This window comes from Odontomachus brunneus, unplaced genomic scaffold, assembly GCF_010583005.1.
Source record: "Odontomachus brunneus isolate Ranch 3 - 2012 unplaced genomic scaffold, Obru_v1 Obru_scaffold_064, whole genome shotgun sequence".
NCBI classification, from domain to species: Eukaryota; Metazoa; Arthropoda; class Insecta; order Hymenoptera; family Formicidae; genus Odontomachus; species Odontomachus brunneus.
This window is the reverse complement of record NW_022639514.1, coordinates 1,453,030-1,471,239: the sequence shown is the minus strand read 5'-3', so window position 1 is coordinate 1,471,239 and position 18,210 is coordinate 1,453,030. Positions and strand designations below refer to the sequence as shown.

Below are 18,210 nucleotides of genomic sequence, written 5' to 3'. Positions count from 1 at the left end.
TCTGGTGCATACGGTGGTTGTTCAAGTACATTTGTTGAGTTTTTAGCGAGAAAATCAGTCACAATCGTAGCTCGGTGAGACGGCTTATTCAGGTCTTTTGGAACGAGTTTTGCGGCGACGCGTCTCATGCCCAAATTATCGACCAAGATCGAACGAACGGACTCATGGGACATGTTAAGTTCGTGTGCTACCTCTCTTAAGCTGAAATAACGGTTTTCGAGTACAATTTCCTTCACTTTTTCGATGTTATCTTCGGTCAAACTTGTCGACAGGCGTCCAGAACGAGGCAAGTCTTCGACGACTTCTCGACCCTCCTTGAAGGCTTTGTACCACTCATATGCACAGGTTTTTGATAGTGCTGAATCACCATAAGTCTTCTGCAACATCTTCAATGCAACAGCACACGAAATTTCGTTCGCAACACAAAATTTGAGACAAATTCTTTGTTCAATATTTTCACTCATTGTAAAAATCGGCACGCACTACTGACATCGACTGACTTAACCAGCTGTTGTAAACACACTGGTTGACAGATTCCACTCTAACTTGGCATCATAATTAAAGACAGTTGTACCAACCTGGAAAAAAAAATTTTTATACCTTCGACTAGCGCGGGCAGTTTAAATCGACAATTCCCGATACTTTTTTGACAGAATGTATATAAAAAATATCAACTTTATTTGCAAATATCTCAACTCTCGAATGACTAAATATTTTTCTGATTGCACGAACAAGCTTCATCAAATTTTCACGAAATTCGTTTCATGACAAAACTACTTTAATATTCTTCATCATGAGTGAAACTTAAGTGACGTATTATTAATTAGAATGAAATTTCATGCAAGTATATGATATGGTTTGGTTAACAACCATATCATATATTTGCATGAAATTTCATTCTAATTAATAATACGTCATTTTATATTAATAATACTTGCATGAAATTTCATTCTAATTAATAATTAATTAATTAATTTATAATTAATAATTACTGTACCATGATATGATTTGGTTGTAATTTATATTCATAAAATAATTAAAATCAAGTATATGGACGGATAAGGTAAAGTTGACCACTATTTAAGTGGCTGCAGCGGACTATGAGGATCTCTCGTGGAGACTCTAGAGCTATTGATCAGGATAAATATTTTATATATTTATATATCATATTTCTTGTATATTTATCCCGAGCCGACTTGATCCGGCACCGGGATAAGATGGCTATTCTGCAACATGCTCGTATTTCGGTCATTACAGTTTACAAAATTGTTGCGTTACAAGCTACAAAATTGTATAAAACATAAATCATGTTTATGCAATCAAACACAATAATTAGTTGTCTGATAAGATTTTCAATCTATCATTGATCGCTTTTGTAATTTTCTTGATCAAAATCAATAAAGCACCTTTCGAAATGTAAAATACCACATTTTAGGGACTACGGTAATGCCAAATATCCGAGAAACAGACTCGAAATTAGTTAGCTGGGTAAAGGATACAGCGCTGTCTTCCAGACAGCGTCTAACACCGTTTACATTCGAGCGTAACATTCAAGCTATGTTCTTTTTTCACTAAACCATTCTTTTTTTCCTCGCGGCTCACTCATATATGTTTAGTTTAAATGTAGGCTCAAATGTAGGCGGTATTATTCTGGAAGGGTGTGTTGTACCTTTCAGCCAACTAACCAATCTCAGGCTTATTTCTCGGGTATTTGGCATTATTGCAATAATGCCAAATGTGGCATTTTACATTTCGAAAGGTGCTTTATCGACTCTGATCAAAAAAATTACAAAAGCGATCAATGATAGGTTGAGAGTCCTTTGTGAGGAATTACAATTTCAATATCCTGAAAAAATGCTATCTGGCCTCCTCTACTTATGTTGAATATGTGTGTTAGAGAGTATTAGACATTAACACTGTGATCGATGGATCTGTACATGAGTAACAAGCTATGCGATTATGATTTTAGTGGCAGAATGGGAGGGTGAAACACTCGAAATGGCTCGAATTTCGAGATTGGATATGGGCGCATATTTATGCATCGCCAGCAACGGCATACCACCGACAGTTAGCAAGCAGATCAAGGTGTCCGTCGACTGTAAGTACATACTGTGCATCCGAATCGAAATTTTAGTCCTACTTTCGACCTGAACTTTCTAACCTTTTTATACTCCAAAGGATTAGTATGTGTTTAATATACATAAAAACTGAAATCCTATTTAACGCTCTAAATAGAAATTACAAAAAATGTCGCACTTATAGGTTCTAATATACCTCTTGATATAGTTAATAGATAAATAAAATCAAAGGAGACAGATATAGGATCAAAATAAGCGTTAAATGGAATATTGGGGTCTAAAATAGGATCGAAATTTCGAGGTGTTCAATCTTTCAACGAATCGTCCCGCGAAGATCAAAACCACCAAGAGAAGGCAAAATCCTCACGTGTTTCGTGAGAAAGTCATAACTGCGTAACCATCACGAAAATAGACACGTCGAGATGTCGAAATGGTATATAGAGGTACCGCTAAAAGTGTGCCGACCTCTTTAACGTATTTAATGCCAGCAAGGGAACTCCGTTAAGTTCATTCGCGGACTCTATAGATTCGTAAACGTCTTCGCTACCCTTCAATTTATCCAATAGACGATACTAATTATCAGACTGACACTAATGATCAGCTGATTCGGTTGGAAAGTGAACGAATTGGTCGCAGAGAGTTTTCGCTGCTCACCTCCAATATGTCAAAGACGCATGACGGTCATGTCCGCTTAAAAGTCACCGGCGACTCCGGAAAGAAATCGCGTAACCGGATTTCGGACAACTAGATTTCTCGTGAGAGCAGAAGTACCTGCCGGCAAATAAAGTATAGGCTGCTGCTACCGTTGCTGTGCTGCTGCCGGTGCAGCTGCAGCTGTAAGGCAGTCTCTAAGTGGCGACTGCGGCGTCGTAATACGCCGCTCGGAAAAGGGTTCAACACATACGATTTAATAACATAGAAGGGAGAGACCGGCGACAAAGCGGAGCTTTACCGAGTCTTACTCGCTTCTCTTTTACCTCTAGGCTGCTGCTTCTCTGTCTGCTAAAAAAGCTCCCGACCGAACGAGAAAGACAGAATAGTGCGTCGGAGGGTATGACAGAGAGAGAGAGAGAGAGAGAGAGAGTAAGCGAGGCAGAGATAAAGACAGAGACAGAGAGTGAGAGGCAACGGGAGAAGGTAGCGAAAAGGGGCGTTGAAAGTCACCACCGTGTGTGAATGCGCGTGTGAGAGGGACAACGGCATAGAGGAAGAGAGAGAGAGAGAGAGAGAGAGAGAGAGAGAGAGAGAGAGAGAGACGATAGAAAGGGAGACGACGGTAGAGGTTCCCTGGCGACACATAAAAGTAAGCTCGGGCGAACCGCGACACACCATTACCGTTTCCACCCCTGTACTTGCCTATTGTTACGTTACTGCCTCTCCTAAATACCGGGCACGTGCCTTTCCTCCTCGTAGCTCCTTTATGACATGTTCTCTCAACGCGATACTCGTTTTGCCTCTGTGTTTCCGTATCCGGTAGGATCATTCGCGTACTTACCGGTGCATATTGGAGCGTATCGCTCTTTGCACGTCGTCATTCTTTTTCCCACTCGCGCGCCACTCGGACGTCTCGTTCGCGCTCGCTTTGCGACACTCGTCCGCTCGCTTTGCGACTCGTCCAGGAGATTTATTACAGACACGATAGCCATCGACTCGACTCGACGCGGCGTTTCGATACTTTTCTTCTTTCTTCTTTTTTCACTCGCGAAACACGACCGTTATGATATCCAATGAAGATAAGACGATCGCAGTCTACCATCATATTGCCCCGCTACCTTTGAAAGCGCCGTGATATTTAATAATTAATTATCCGTAAAGTAAAATTGCATCCGCCTTTTAAGTCGACTACAAAGAGATGATGTAGAGCGAGGGAAGCGGAAGTTTGTCGGAGCTTATGCAAAACATAATCTTCGTATTCTTAAGACGAGATCTCCTCGAGCTTTCACGCGAGATCTGAACCAATTCGATGCCGTATGTGCGAGATGCTACGACACAAATAAAGGCAGAAACAGAATAACGCGTTATTCACGGCAGTTAAGCAGAGGCTAATTTCAACCGGATCTAATAACGTGACAAGGATGCATTATGGTTACAATTCGAAGACGCGATATTCGAAAGAGCGACGAAAGAAAAAGAACCAATACCTGCTGCGATTCTAAGTTCGAGTAGGAGGAGGCTATATGGGTCCAGGCATATGTTGCTCGTGTGTCTCTTTTTCAATATTTATCTTGAGAAGAATAATGAATACATAATCACAAAATGGTCCTTTTGGAATAAATATATTAAATGCTTTTACTATATAAATACTTTTCTCTGAGTTTCATTAAAATCAAAAGAACAGTTAAGAAATAGAACAAAAAATTTTAATTTAATAATAGCAAAATTTTTAAATTTTCGAGTCTCTTGAAATTTTCTGTTAATATTCTGCATCGTGACTGAATAAAATTAAGCGATGTATTATTAGCTGGAATAAAATTTCTTAAAAGCGTATAATATACCGTTTCTAGTAATATATGCAATTTTCATTCATAATATGATTGAAATAAAGCATATAGACGGATGAGGTAAAGTTGGCCCATAATTAAAGACCGGCAAAAGGGTTGTGGAGACTTCTCGCGGAGACTCTTGAATTACTAATCAAGATACATATTTTATATGTGGCCTTCTTTACCCTGCGCTACTGAACAATTGAGCCTACTACCAGGATACTGGCACTGGACACTACAAGATGGCTATGTTCGTATTCTTATATTCTTGTTATTACAAAACAAAATATATGGTTAACAGGATCGTGGCGGGCATTATAGATAGAAGAAGGTTCTCTATCAGTTTGTATAGTCAATCAACATTTATTTACCTGAGAAGTAACTTTGAAATTCTAAGGCATCTAGCCCTGGTCTCATTTATGCTGCGCGCAAAGAATTAAGCAAATTTAATTTAAAACGGCAAATTAGATATAAAATAATAATATAACGAACCAAGTGTAAAATCTAAACGATGAATAAAACTTGAGAATTTATGAAAGTTCTTGCATGCCATTTTTCATCCATGAATATAATTCATTTCATCCGTAAGGAGAAGAGAGAAAAATCTCTATTTGGATGAATTTATTCAAATCTTTACTCTAAATCTTTACTCTAAAGCGTATTAGTCGAATAAATTTATTCGACTAATACGCTCAACTCAGATGCTGCGGATTATCATTTAGATGTCCTTTAATTCCACTTGTGACCGCGTAACTGGTAAAAGCTTTTATTTGACGAATATTAGCGCACTTGAGATCTTTTGAAGTTAAATTATGATCGAATAATACGATCGTTTTATTCACAATATGCCTCGCAGTCGTTGTTGACGACGAGGACTTATAAAGAGTCATAAGAAATTAGCAGAAACCGCCATTCGTTCTGGTACACTTTGCGCATTTTCCTTTCTGAGTGCATTGTACTCTTGCGAAAAGGTAGATCTAATAACCAGGGATAAATTTGTGTTGTCGGAATATTGAAAACGACGAGATCGCGCGGCACTCCACTTCTACGAGTTTACGCTTATAAATACAGAGATTGGAAAATTGCTCGTTTATTTTATTACATATTGTTTGCAAATACTAATGTGCCACATATTATTAGTGGAAGATCCACTTTAAAAGCAGATAGATGCAGAACAAGACAAAGAAAATAGTTTATAGAAATATTTTTTTACGATTTTCTTTACAAGAGAGTCTCATGACACGCGATTTCTCTCATTTCCTGCGAGCACGAACCTACTGAATCATAACAAGCATATGAACAAGAAAACACGTTTCTTCCGTATTATCAAGACATTTTATATTTCGCTATATCCTTTTTTCGTTCGTACGATTAATTCATTATATTAGCATAAGTGATCCGAGTAGGATAACCTGTCTTTTTTGAATTTTGTATTAATCGAATGTACCTTTTATGTAATGTAACATTGTAATGCATACATTTTATGTAATGTACATTCAATCGATGTAAATCTGAAGCCGCGATTTGTTTGCACATCGGTTAATACGGACGAAACAACATGCTTCTCTTTGCGGACGTAATTTAGTTTCTTCCTGAAGCAACGTATCATTTTATACTCTACAGAAGGAGGAATGTCTTTAGATTTAATAAGTTTTATTAAATTCAAAGGAATTTATCTCTTGGAATAATCCAAATAACCCAATTCTTTATTCAACAAATATGATTTGGCTTTTCATATAATTTTTTTGTTCATCCAAATAATTTTTTTGTTTTGCTTAAAGAAGAAAATTATTTTATTTTGTCTCCTCATTTTATTAAAAAAGTTCAATAATTCTGTTTAATCCTTTGAAGACAAATTTTCAGTATGTGTTATCTGTAATTTTTATAGTTTTTGATAATTAGTACAAGTTTAATAAAAGATCTGGCTATATATTTTGATATACAAATAGGTAGGGTGTAAATAGGTAGGTTGTAAAAGGGTGCTGGTATGTATTTGTACCATCAGTCTTAAAGTGTGGTAAACAAATAAACCAACAGTCTTGTCTTGCAAAATAATTTATTTCTTATCAACATTATATTGAACCAAAGAGGTGATTATAAGTGGTATTTAGAAAAACAATTTTTGCAAAAAGGCAAAAAATCTTTTCTATTTTTTCTCTATTTGCAAAAAATCTTGAAACAATAGTTATGTAATAAAATCTTACCTGATTTAGGAAAACAAAACCGCAATATTACAAAAATATACGTTCTTTTTAGAGTATAGAGTCAAAATACTGACACACACACTTGTAACACACTAAATAGTCAAAACATAACCTGAAATGCAATGTTCTGTCACAGATATTGATAGAATATACATTAGCGAATCAGCGATGCTATGACTGCTTTTGGATTTTTAATCAAACATTAAATGGGTTAATCCAAACAAAAGATTAGAGTAAAATATGAAATTTTTAAAACAGTAATATTTTTTCGAATAGATGAGGCGATTTAATTCAAAGAAACAAAATTTAAAATATAACCAAATAATATATTATTTGATTAAAAATCAACTTTTATTTTCTTTCATTTTCTTTAAATAACAGTGTTTATTTCTACCAAGCAGCAAGATTTAATCTAATGAAGCAAATAATACTTAATATAAAAATTATATTATTTGAATCCAACAAATCTAACGAATTCAACAAATAGAAACATTAAATTAAAAAAAAACCATTCTCTCTGTATATTCTGATATCCAATAAAATTATATGTTGAAAAACGATAAATCAGATATTAAGATAACAGTCTTAATAATGGATCATTTAAGGTTAAAGTAATTTTCCTTCATTTACATAGATTTGTCAACCAAATATTAAGAAGAACTGTTAATACTGATATAAGCGACAAACATTATAGTTTTAAAGAGAAAGCAAAATAAATTTTAAATTAATTCATTCTATAATAAATTTAAGAAGAAATAAATTGAAATGTTTATAAGTAAATTATAAATCAGCAAATATTTCGTGTTCCTATGATATATTATACAATACCCAATTTTATATTAATAATGTCAATATTTACATTATTTTGGTATATATAAAATAATAATATACGTGACACAATCTACTAGCAGTTTTATAATTGAAACAGTCGTTAAACTAAATGATGTACTAGATTGTTTTCTTAAATATTAACAATGTTTGTAAAAGTAATCTTGGAAAACAATTGTAAAAGAACTAAAGAATATTTAAAAAATTGTGTCCATGTGTTTTAATCGCGTAATGTGTATTTTTTAAATATATGAATCAAGCTTGGCTCGGAATTGGCAATTGCCCCATAATTGGAACCGTTACCTTATCTCGGACGATGTTAGCTAGAGAATCAGAGTGGCAAATTCCTAGATAAAAGAAAGTGAAAAGAAGAGCGAGCGATGCGGCCGCAAAAGGCCGACGTAGCATTTCGCGCGTTTTTACGCGCTCAGGCAGAGATTAATTAAATTGTAGGACAGATTACAACCATCTAGTGGCGACCCTTGGCCTGATGGTATTACAAGTTTGCAACCTGAAAAACTGTTATACACGCGCGCCTCTCTTGTTGCTGCTGTTGCTGCGGCAGCTGCTGTTGCTATTACTACTACAGTTTCGTTCCTCGTATCTTTATACGTCGGCAATGTGACACATGTGTGACAATATTGTAGCACGATAATTATAGAACTGTCGTCGAACACGTTGTTGCTGCGCTACAAACGTCTCGTAAAATATTTTCATCCTCGGATGCGCAGCAATCCGATACGATTGCAGAGTCGCGTTGGCGCATTTGTTTATTCGCGAATGTAATTTCAGTAACACAATTGAACTCCCCACGTTACAGTCATTAATACAGTTAACGGGAAAGCAAATACCGTCTCGTTGGCACAACGAGTTATTAATATGCGCCAAGTTTTAGTATTATTTGAGAACATACATTTTTTTATTTCAATATTTACATATATGCATTACACTTATACGATTACAAAATTATAAGCTACAAACGATGCTGTATTTCAATTTTTTCGCTGTGTTTTATATGTCCAATTAAAAAAGTTTGACTATTCAGAATGTTTCAGTAAAAGTGAGCGATTTCTTAAAGAGATAAAGTAAATAGATTAGGTAAAAATAACGCAATAAGTTTATATAAATCGCTTTTTAAATGGCTTAATATATTTTTTTATATTACATCAGAGAGCTGTGAGGCAAACTACACCTAAATTTCTTAATCTCCAAACTTTGAGATTAGTAGGATTTTTTTCATTTTTATGGACATTTTCTTATATTTCTCAAACCTTTTTCTAAAAAAAAATATGTCGTTTGATTGCTTTCCTACAACGCTGAGATATTCATCTCTGAAGTTAGAATTTAAAAAGCATTTTTTAAAAATAACTTTTATATTGCTTATCAGATTTTGATAATCTTTATATTATTTTTATATGAAACAAAACTTGTTAGGATGGCTCAATGTATTTTTTTATATTACATCACAGAGCCGTGAGGCAAACTATACCTGAATTTCTTAATCCCCAAACTTTGAGGTCATTAGGATTTTTTCATTTTTGGAAACTTTCTAACATTTCTCAAATCTTTTTCTAAAAAAAATACATTGTTTGATTTCGAGAAAACGAAAGCGTTTTCGAGAAAAACACATTTGGACGATAAAAGGTAAAACTTTACTCAAACAATAAGATAATGATTTTGCGTGGAACAAAACTGATATAATAAAATTAAATTTAATTAAAAAGAGGTGAGTTTGTATGTGTGTGTGTGTGTGTGTGTGTGTGTGTGTGTGTGTATGTGGCCAAAAAATGTGGCATAACAAATATTCAATATGAGCATCTCTTATTCTAATATATTTCTCATGTATGACGAACTAAAGACTGTTGCACCTGCCATATCATTTCTTAAATTTTGTTTAAACATTTGAGGAATCTAAAAAGATGTCCAAGAATTAAAAACTCTTACTTATCTCAAAGTTTAGGATTAAGGAATTTAAAGAACTTGACTTTCTGATATAATATCGAAAAATGTACCAAACCATCCTAACGACCCTCATCTGATATAAAAATAATAAAAAGATTATCAAAATCTGAGGAACAATCTAAAAGTTATGTTCAGAAAATGCTTTTTAAATTCTAACTTCAGAGGTGAATACATCTCAGTAATGCTGTAGGAAAACAATTTATATGAATTTAGAGAATTATTTTCACCTAATCTAAAATTACACTCCTAAGAGATCGTCCACCTTTACTGAAACATATTCTGACAGGTTTCTTTGAAATCTCTCATCCTTTGCTGAGAAAATAACACATGTGTTTTGCATTTTCTTTTCTCTCGCTAACAGTTCCGACTTCAACCGATTCTTCTCGATTATTATATAGATCTCATTTATGCATGAACGTTTTAATTTTCGAGAACGGCGCATGCAGTACGTCAAAAAATGTTATTTCCTACAGAATGGCGGTTCTCTTAAAAAAACACAATTTTTGACCCTCATTAGTTAAAGTAAATTTGAAATGATAAAGTCGCCGTTTCCAACTCGGACAGACGGACTTGTTGATGAAGGAGAGAAAACCGAAATTGCGCGTAGCGCGTTCTGCGCGAATTTCCATTAAGAAACGCGAGTGTGTAAACTGGAATTTTTGAATAAAGTTCCAGCGAAAGAGGTACCGATTTCCATGAAATTTGCCGAAAATGCTGCAAATAATCCTCGTTTAACCATACTGTAAAAAACTTTCAATGCGAATGAAATTAACCATGAATTTTCAAGCGTAAAAGCGTAATAAGAAAAAGAAAGTAATAAAGTAAATTAATAATCATTTACAAAAGACAAACTGTATATGGCACTCTCGCTAATGATTACATTTTTATAAACTTTCGTCTTATTAGTAAATAAATGTGGCACAATTAAAAAAATTGAAAGAAAATAGGCATTGAAAGTCAGAAAAGGTCAACGCATAAATTCATACATACACAAAAAATAAAGGAATAATTTTAAATTAAATTAAAGAGTAATTGTTCCTAATGCAACATATTTTAACCGGCCAACCAGAAAACCCTTTTTTAACGATACTTAACGCACACGCACTCGAGCGCGCGCATACATACAGAGTCAGATAACATTTCAAATAAAACACGATTGATTTTGAAGGGTGCACATGCCGTATACGGGAGTAACGCTTCTATCAAATGCAAGAGCAGACGCATCAATGAAATATACACGCATTTGAAGCTCTCGAGTACCTGTGTGCACTCGTATACGTTAAATTTAATTTTCATACGTATCCTTTGCCGTGAAGGAGCACACACCAATGTTATAATCGCGACGGAAATGTATATATAAACGGCGAGATAAATTTATACAGGGATGTCGCGAGGCCGCGCGCTCGGGCTCGCAATTCGTCACAGACTGCGCCAATTTTATTTATCACTCTTAAGTCGGCGAGGATGCCTTCGGACGGCGGCGGAAGGCGAAATGAGGTTGCAGGTCACGAAAAGAATCGTTTTAATTTATTCGAACGTGTCCGTCGTTCGTGTAGGCGGGTATAGGTATCGCATTCGGAGGGGAATGTAGCGACGAAACATTGCAGAGAATGCGACACGGAGGGTGGGTTAGATCGAAGGTGGCAAAAGGGGATGGCGAAGGAGGGTGCAGGGTGGTGGGAAGGCAAGGGGGTAGCGACGGGAGCGACGGGAGCGGCGTCGACGTAGTCACGTATAAGCAGTGACTCAGGCACGACCCTTCTCTTCGTCTCTCTCTCTCACACTTTCCCTGTCCCTCCTGTCCCTCCTTGTCCCACGGGTTCCAACGCTAACATCCCTGTTCCCCTTCCGCCACAGCTTCCAGTGGCAATCTGTTATTAAAATCAGCAACGAGAAAAATCCGTGCCGTATCTCCGCGGGACGCACCGGAGCGGAGCGGAGGAGAGAGCGAGAGCGAGAGAGAGAGAGAGAGAAAGAGAGAGAGCGAGAAAGAGAGAGAGAGAGAGAGAGAGAGAGAGAGGGAGGGAAAGAGTGAGAGAACGCGCAACGACAGACGTGTTACGGCAAAAATTAAGCCACCTGCAAACTCAGAAACGGAATTATCTAAGGGCGGTCCTACGCGATTGTCGCGATGCCACGATGTTAAGTATCTTGCTGGAAAATGGGATGCCGCTAATCCACGCGGGGTAATTGCTAGTTGTCGGACAACCGTGACTTTCGTTCGCGTGAGTTCCGTTGGCTTCGGGGCAATTCTCGAGAGCAAGACACACGTAGATGGAAGTTGGCGATTTATACGCTAAAGACGTTGGGAAAATAGAGCCCGAACTTCGGGCCGATTCGTTTCGCGTTTAATACCACGCTTGATACCGCGCGATTGCGTAACTTTGAACGGATTCTTATTGGCGTTGCGAGCGACTGTATGTCCTTCGGAGCCTCTTGAAGGTATACGCAGGAGTAATTGCGTGGAAATGACTTTTACACCGAGCGCGAATTATCGTGCGAGAGCATCGATTACTTTCGAGTGCGCTCGTTAATTCCTCGCTTATATCGTCGCGCCCACGTATCTCCTACAGACTAAATACCATCGGCCATAGTCCGTAGCAGCGGAACTGGACGAGGATACTGTTTGTTTCGATTACGTGCAAGAGATGAACGTGCGCTCGCAAATAACTAAATGTTGGTTTTAGAAAATTGTCTTTCGAAACGTGTTTTTATCGCTCTCTCGCACTCCTCACTAAACGATTTTTAACGAGAAATCCAGCGAGCAGGGATAAAAGTTTATTCAGAAAATTTGTTAAATATTTACGATCTCTCGCACGCGTACGTTCACACACACACACATACAAGAACACACGGAGGAAAAGAGACGGTGCACCATTGAAAACAGTGACCTTTGTACAGAAGAGACAGTTTCCGTAGCATCACGGTGCAAACAGCGGCAATCGCAGTATTATTATGTGCGTATGGAAGCGCTGACAGGCGCAACGCTTCATTTTCGGAGAAACAAAGTTTAGTCCCTATCCCTGTAGGGAGGATCGACCTACATAGACGAACGGCGCGGGACGGTGTTTTCCGCGATCCTCGTTTTTTTTCGAAAAAAATGTCCGACGTTTTGATTTAAGCGATGCTACCCCGGAACATCCATTCTGATCGAAACGATCGTGCTTATCGTGTTTGCCGATTGTAATTTAATTGTCCGACGCCCGAGGAAATTGGAATTCTGCTTGGGGCGCACGCCACGTGGGCGCCGATATTACAGATCGGCATTTGAATCCATTGATTTCGGTTTATCCGAGTAAAGCCTGGAAATCGTCCGCTTCTCCGACCGACGAAAATGCGATTTCATAACCGTCGTGAATTTATCACTAAATTTATAATTAATTGTCACTCTGTGACAAGTCGTTGTTCTTGTTGTTGCCACTTTTTTTCCTCGGAGCGATCAGCTCGCGTTACAATCCGCTGTAAAAACGCACAACATTGACCAATATCAATCTTCTCGGAAATAATAATCTATATCGCATAGAAATTTATTAGGAATGACCTTACATAAGGTAATTATTTATTAGAAGTTCCATAAGAAATTATTCTTTATTATTGTCTAATCAGAGAAACTCGTCAAGATTTTATAAGGACGCTTTAACTTCGTAAATGTTTAATTGGTCATGTTTACAAAAATTGGTCTTGTTTGGACCGAAGAAAAATTTATTGAGAATATCACATGTGAGAAAAATAAGGATATAATAATGTCGATCTTGCACCCTGGACAGAACTTTTTATTATAACCTCATTTAGTTTATAATAATATTACGTACTAAAACACTACTACCTACTAAAAGGATTTCTCAAAGATACCATATCTCTAGGAGAAGTAAAGATTCAATAGTTCTCTTACTTTAAGGATAGAATCTCAAAAATCTTTAATTATTTTTGGTTAAAAACTGAATACTTCAAGTTGAACAATTTTTTAAAAATTTGTTTGTTATCTTAAATTCCATTAGCAGGTGAAATAAAATCAAATCATCAAAAATCGATGTAATAAAATGGAAATATTTTCAATAACACAGTACAATTGGGCAATATATTTTGTGTAGTCGTATTGTTTAAAATAATACTTTATTTTTAATAAGAGAATAATGATTGGGATTATATTTTATTTTTATAACTTATAATAATAATATTAATACGTTTGTTTACTTTTACAATATATTATAATAATATAATAATATAATATATTATAATAATATATTATAATAATATATTATAATATTTTATAATATATTATTTAAACAATATTTAGTTTTATTTTTTACATAATTCTCTCTCTCTCCCTTTCCTTCTTTTTTTCTCTTTTATATAAACTTGTAAAATATAATATTTAAAACATAAACTCATACATATATAATTTATCGTTATATTAATTAAAATTTTATAATAGAGATTTAATAAAATCTTCTCTGAAAGACTTCAAGATCAAACACGAATTGTAGTTCTTGTAAAAATAAAACTTTTTTATCAAAGTAACTAAAAAACTTTGCTTACAAGGTCCTTGGAGTCAATTTATGGCACTTAAGGGACCGATTGATATTCATTCCAACTAATTAGAATCTCATTAAAGTCTTATAAAAATTTTTACACGAAATAAATATTTTACTTTTATACATATTTATCTTTCTCTCTCAACTTTCTCATAATAAAAAGACACTTAAAATATGTGAATTATTAAATAACTATCATAATATTCCCGATTATTCTCATTAGAAACTACGCGAGGTGCCAAAATAATTTGTTTGCACATTGAAAACTATTCTTCACAGCATCAGACATCACTTCCTTCGAGATTTACCCAAACCATACGTTGTTCTTTAGAGTCACACGTTTATCGCTATGTCGTGAAACGTCACGAAAATTTCCGAGTGGCGAGTGTAAGTATCACTGTAATAACGATCGGATTTTCCAATGATATTGATCTTACCGAAGTGTTCTCACGTCTGTCGCGCTAGCGAGCCAACCAGCCAGCTAGCTAGCTAGCTAGCCAGCTAGCCAGCCAGCAAGCCAGTCTGCCAGCTAGCTTGTGTGGGCGGTAGAAAGAAAGATTGCCACTAAAACGAGAGGGGTTCGCGCGCGCGTCTATTGCGAGGCGGCAGGGCCTTATCGGCTACGCGAGCTGGCGTTTATTTAAATTTGAAACTGGGGAATCGATCTCGAGGAGCGGCTCTCGATTCCACTACCTTCTCCCGCGCTCTTTCCACCCTTGTTGCCAGACGACCCCAACCTCGCGGCTTCCTCGCACCTCTAATTCCAGCCTCTTGTCGATCGTCTCTGCGCGCCCGGCACGTCCCTTGAAAAACTCATTAACGTGTCTCGGTGGCCTATCCCCTCTTTCTCTCCTCTCCCCCTTTCTTTCCACTCATCCCGGTAACCCGTGTGCGCGAACGATGCGAAGAGACGTAGCGTGGGAAATCCGCCACCGCCAACACCACCGCCGCCGTTGGCGCCGATGCGACGAAACGCCGAACACCTCGTCAGAGGTATATCAAAAATCGAATTGCGGAAATCGTAAACGCCCCCGGGGTGCGCTCGAGTCCGCTCGAAAAAAGGGACATGTAAAGACGACACTGATGCCGATCAATTCTCTCGTTGCGTCTTTTACTTTGTACCGTAAACTGAGATTGCTCAGATCGTGTGTAAGAGAGACCGGTTCTAGAAGTCACATGGTTGAGTTGTCACAAAGCTTGTATCTCACATAATAAGTCATGTTAGTTGGGTATATGAAATGGCTTATGACAGAAAAATTGTATGTTTACAAGTACATTTTTAAATAATGAAATTTTTTCTTGTCTCTACTTTTACTGATTGGTCGGTTTTGGGATTTCTGGTCACACAATCTCTCTTTAGTTGTAAGAAATAGGAGTTAACTAATTTTTCATGTGCATTTAAAATAATTTTTCGTGTGCATTTAAAATAATTAACAATTATTGCAACATAATTTATAAATATAATCTCTTTTATTCCAAATGACCGTGCAGGTTAAGTTGACTCAATTTAGGTGGGTTTAGTTGTCACGCGTTGCGAGTTCGTCACGTAACTATGACGTGACTTACGCAAGAGCATGGAAGCATATGTAATTATATATTATATTATACATGTTACAGCAGCGAGTCTGCGCAAGGTCCTATAGTTCAAAGTTATCATTATAAAGTTGATGAAAATTATTACTTTCAATTACTGTTTATTGTACGTGATCATAGCATAGAAAAGATAGACTAATTTTATAAGAAAAGATAGACTAATTTTATAAGAAGATACTTTTAAAACTCTTAAAACAGAAATAATTTGTCTTGTTTGAAATGAAGTCACATTTGCACGACTTACAACTCATTAACTTTTTTATGTATAAATACAGGTATATAAAAAGATGTATAAATAAGGATAATATATTTTCTTTTTTTACCTAAAGGAGGTTATACCTATATAAAAATGTGTACAATATTGAAAAACATTACATATATATTTTTCTGTAAAAAGTGTGACAACCAAACCAGATCTGCTCTACCCTGATTATCCTACAGATCGTGTATACTTGTTTGCAAAATGGTTTAAACACATTTTTCCCGATGGAGTTAGCGAATATATCAAATGGTCACGCGAGCCATTACTCACGAACCTGCGCGATAATCTGTTATAACAGGTAATGGACTGACAATATATGAAATATCCGACATTACATCTACAAAAGGGGATTCAAAGAAAAATATAATATCTCTATTATTTTTTATCTGTCAAGTAAAAGTGTAATAAAGGTCCAATATCTAGTGTGCACTTAATTGTAAAATAGTTTAGATACATGAAAATGTCCAAACTAACGAAATTGAAAGTCATTAACAACAAGCTTGCGCAATAATTATATTATTAATTATTAATGATAATTATTTATTATTTACATTATTACTGAAACGATAATGAATTTTGTCAGCTTAGTGAACTCTAAACCGTAAATTTCATTGCATCTATTTTGCAATCAACTATGCCGACTGTCACTTTGGCTAGATAGAATAATCGATTATCATATATTTGTAAGTAATGAATCGCAGTTGTGACTATTCGATGCGCTTCTAACTTTATCGGAAAAATATTTTTATATAGTTTCACAAACGATTTAAGTTGTCGATTAAGAATTGAAAGCTAGTGTTGCGCAGTAATCGATTACAAATATATAAGATATTATTTCTCAAAATAATATTTTTTAATTTGAAAAAAATTCTTTCCTTCAAATTCCACAAATATGTATTACACTTTATACAATCACTCCGGCTACTATTGCAACCGATTACTGCGAATACATGTCGGCAATAACTTTCAATTCTGACGAATTCTTGAAGCATTGCAACTTCATTTGATAAAAAGTGTGTAAAAATCGTTTAGAAACTGAGTGTTCAATAAATTACAATAATGTCTTCCACTACCGATTAGAATATTTCAGATTATGCATATTCTATCTATTAATAGTAGTAGAAAGTTCTTTTTGACAAAATTCAATGTTCATTTAAAAACAAACGAAGAGAGTTCAATCATCAAAATATCCTCCGTGTTGATGACCTTCTATCATCTTTAGAGTAGATTACGAATTATCACAGGCAGGTGATAAAAGCTCACCGTCTTCGAAGCGATAAAGTCATTGACGCTTTCTTCTGTTCTAAAATATGTTCTACAGTATGTATCAGCCAAATGATGCTGTATCATCCAGAATCAGTTGTAAAAGTCATATTTAGTGCATACACTACGTGCGAGAGAAGTTCCTAGTCCAACAGCATGTGGTTGTACGTTGTCATGCAGCACAAGGTGACTTTATAGCTTCCTTATCCAATAAACGACTTTTTTCCTCCAATATATCACTCAAATCGATGAGTTGCTAACGGTTCGTCGTTTCACCCGATTCCAGTAGCTTATAATAGAGCACACCTTTTCAGTCCCACTAGATATAGAGCAAAACCTTCATGGCGTGGATATTGGGCTCTGCAATAAATATCGGTCGGTTGGTTAGGATCTGGCTTTTTACGCTTGGTGTTGTCGTATAGAATTTATTTTTCATCTCCCGTAATGATTTGACACAAAAGTCGTTCTATTTGAACCTATTTAGCACAGACAATACAGTTTCGTACCGGCGCATGCAGTTTGTTCTATTCACTCAATTTATGTGGCACACATTTTCCTACCTTCCCAATTGATGCAAATGATCGGAAATAGCTTTTCAGTTGACTCCCAGCCGTTCAGTAAATTGTTTTTAATTCACGCTGTGCTTTAATTTAATAATGTCTGCAGCTCATCCGGTTCAAAATTGACAGTTTGTCCAAAACATGGTTGGCTTTATAGATCAAAATCTCTTTTATACCAGTTTTTATACGTTACAGTATTATCATCATATGCAATACAAATCATTTTGACGGCTTTAACAGCGTTTTTCTGCAGATGAAATACTAAATGGATGGAATATTGAATATTCTTTGGTTATGGCTGTCACGAACAAAACTTTTGAGATTATGTCACTTGCCTCGCCATGTGGCATTTTATAATCATTAAGGAGATGCTGCTAGGCTCGTTTTCGTAGAATACTCTTTTCTTCTAATTACATGCATAAAACTGCAAATGCTTTTACAG

The 18,210-nt window shown here is 36.0% G+C and overlaps 2 protein-coding genes across 4 annotated transcripts in view; one reads left to right on the top strand and one right to left on the bottom strand.

The window, feature by feature from the left end:
* LOC116846458 (protein GVQW3-like) overlaps positions 1-386 on the bottom strand; it is a 498-nt gene extending 112 nt beyond the window's left edge. Inside the window, exon 1 of the mRNA XM_032820272.1 lies at positions 63-386. Coding sequence (XP_032676163.1) covers positions 63-386 — 324 coding nt within the window. The remainder of the gene's footprint in view (positions 1-62) is intronic.
* The window catches only part of LOC116846426 (lachesin-like), a 417,598-nt gene that overhangs the window by 254,706 nt on the left and 144,682 nt on the right, over positions 1-18,210 (top strand). For all 3 annotated transcript variants that reach the window (XM_032820223.1, XM_032820225.1, XM_032820222.1), the window contains exon 5: positions 1,970-2,098. In XM_032820223.1, the coding sequence (XP_032676114.1) occupies positions 1,970-2,098 (129 nt within the window). The remainder of the gene's footprint in view (positions 1-1,969; positions 2,099-18,210) is intronic.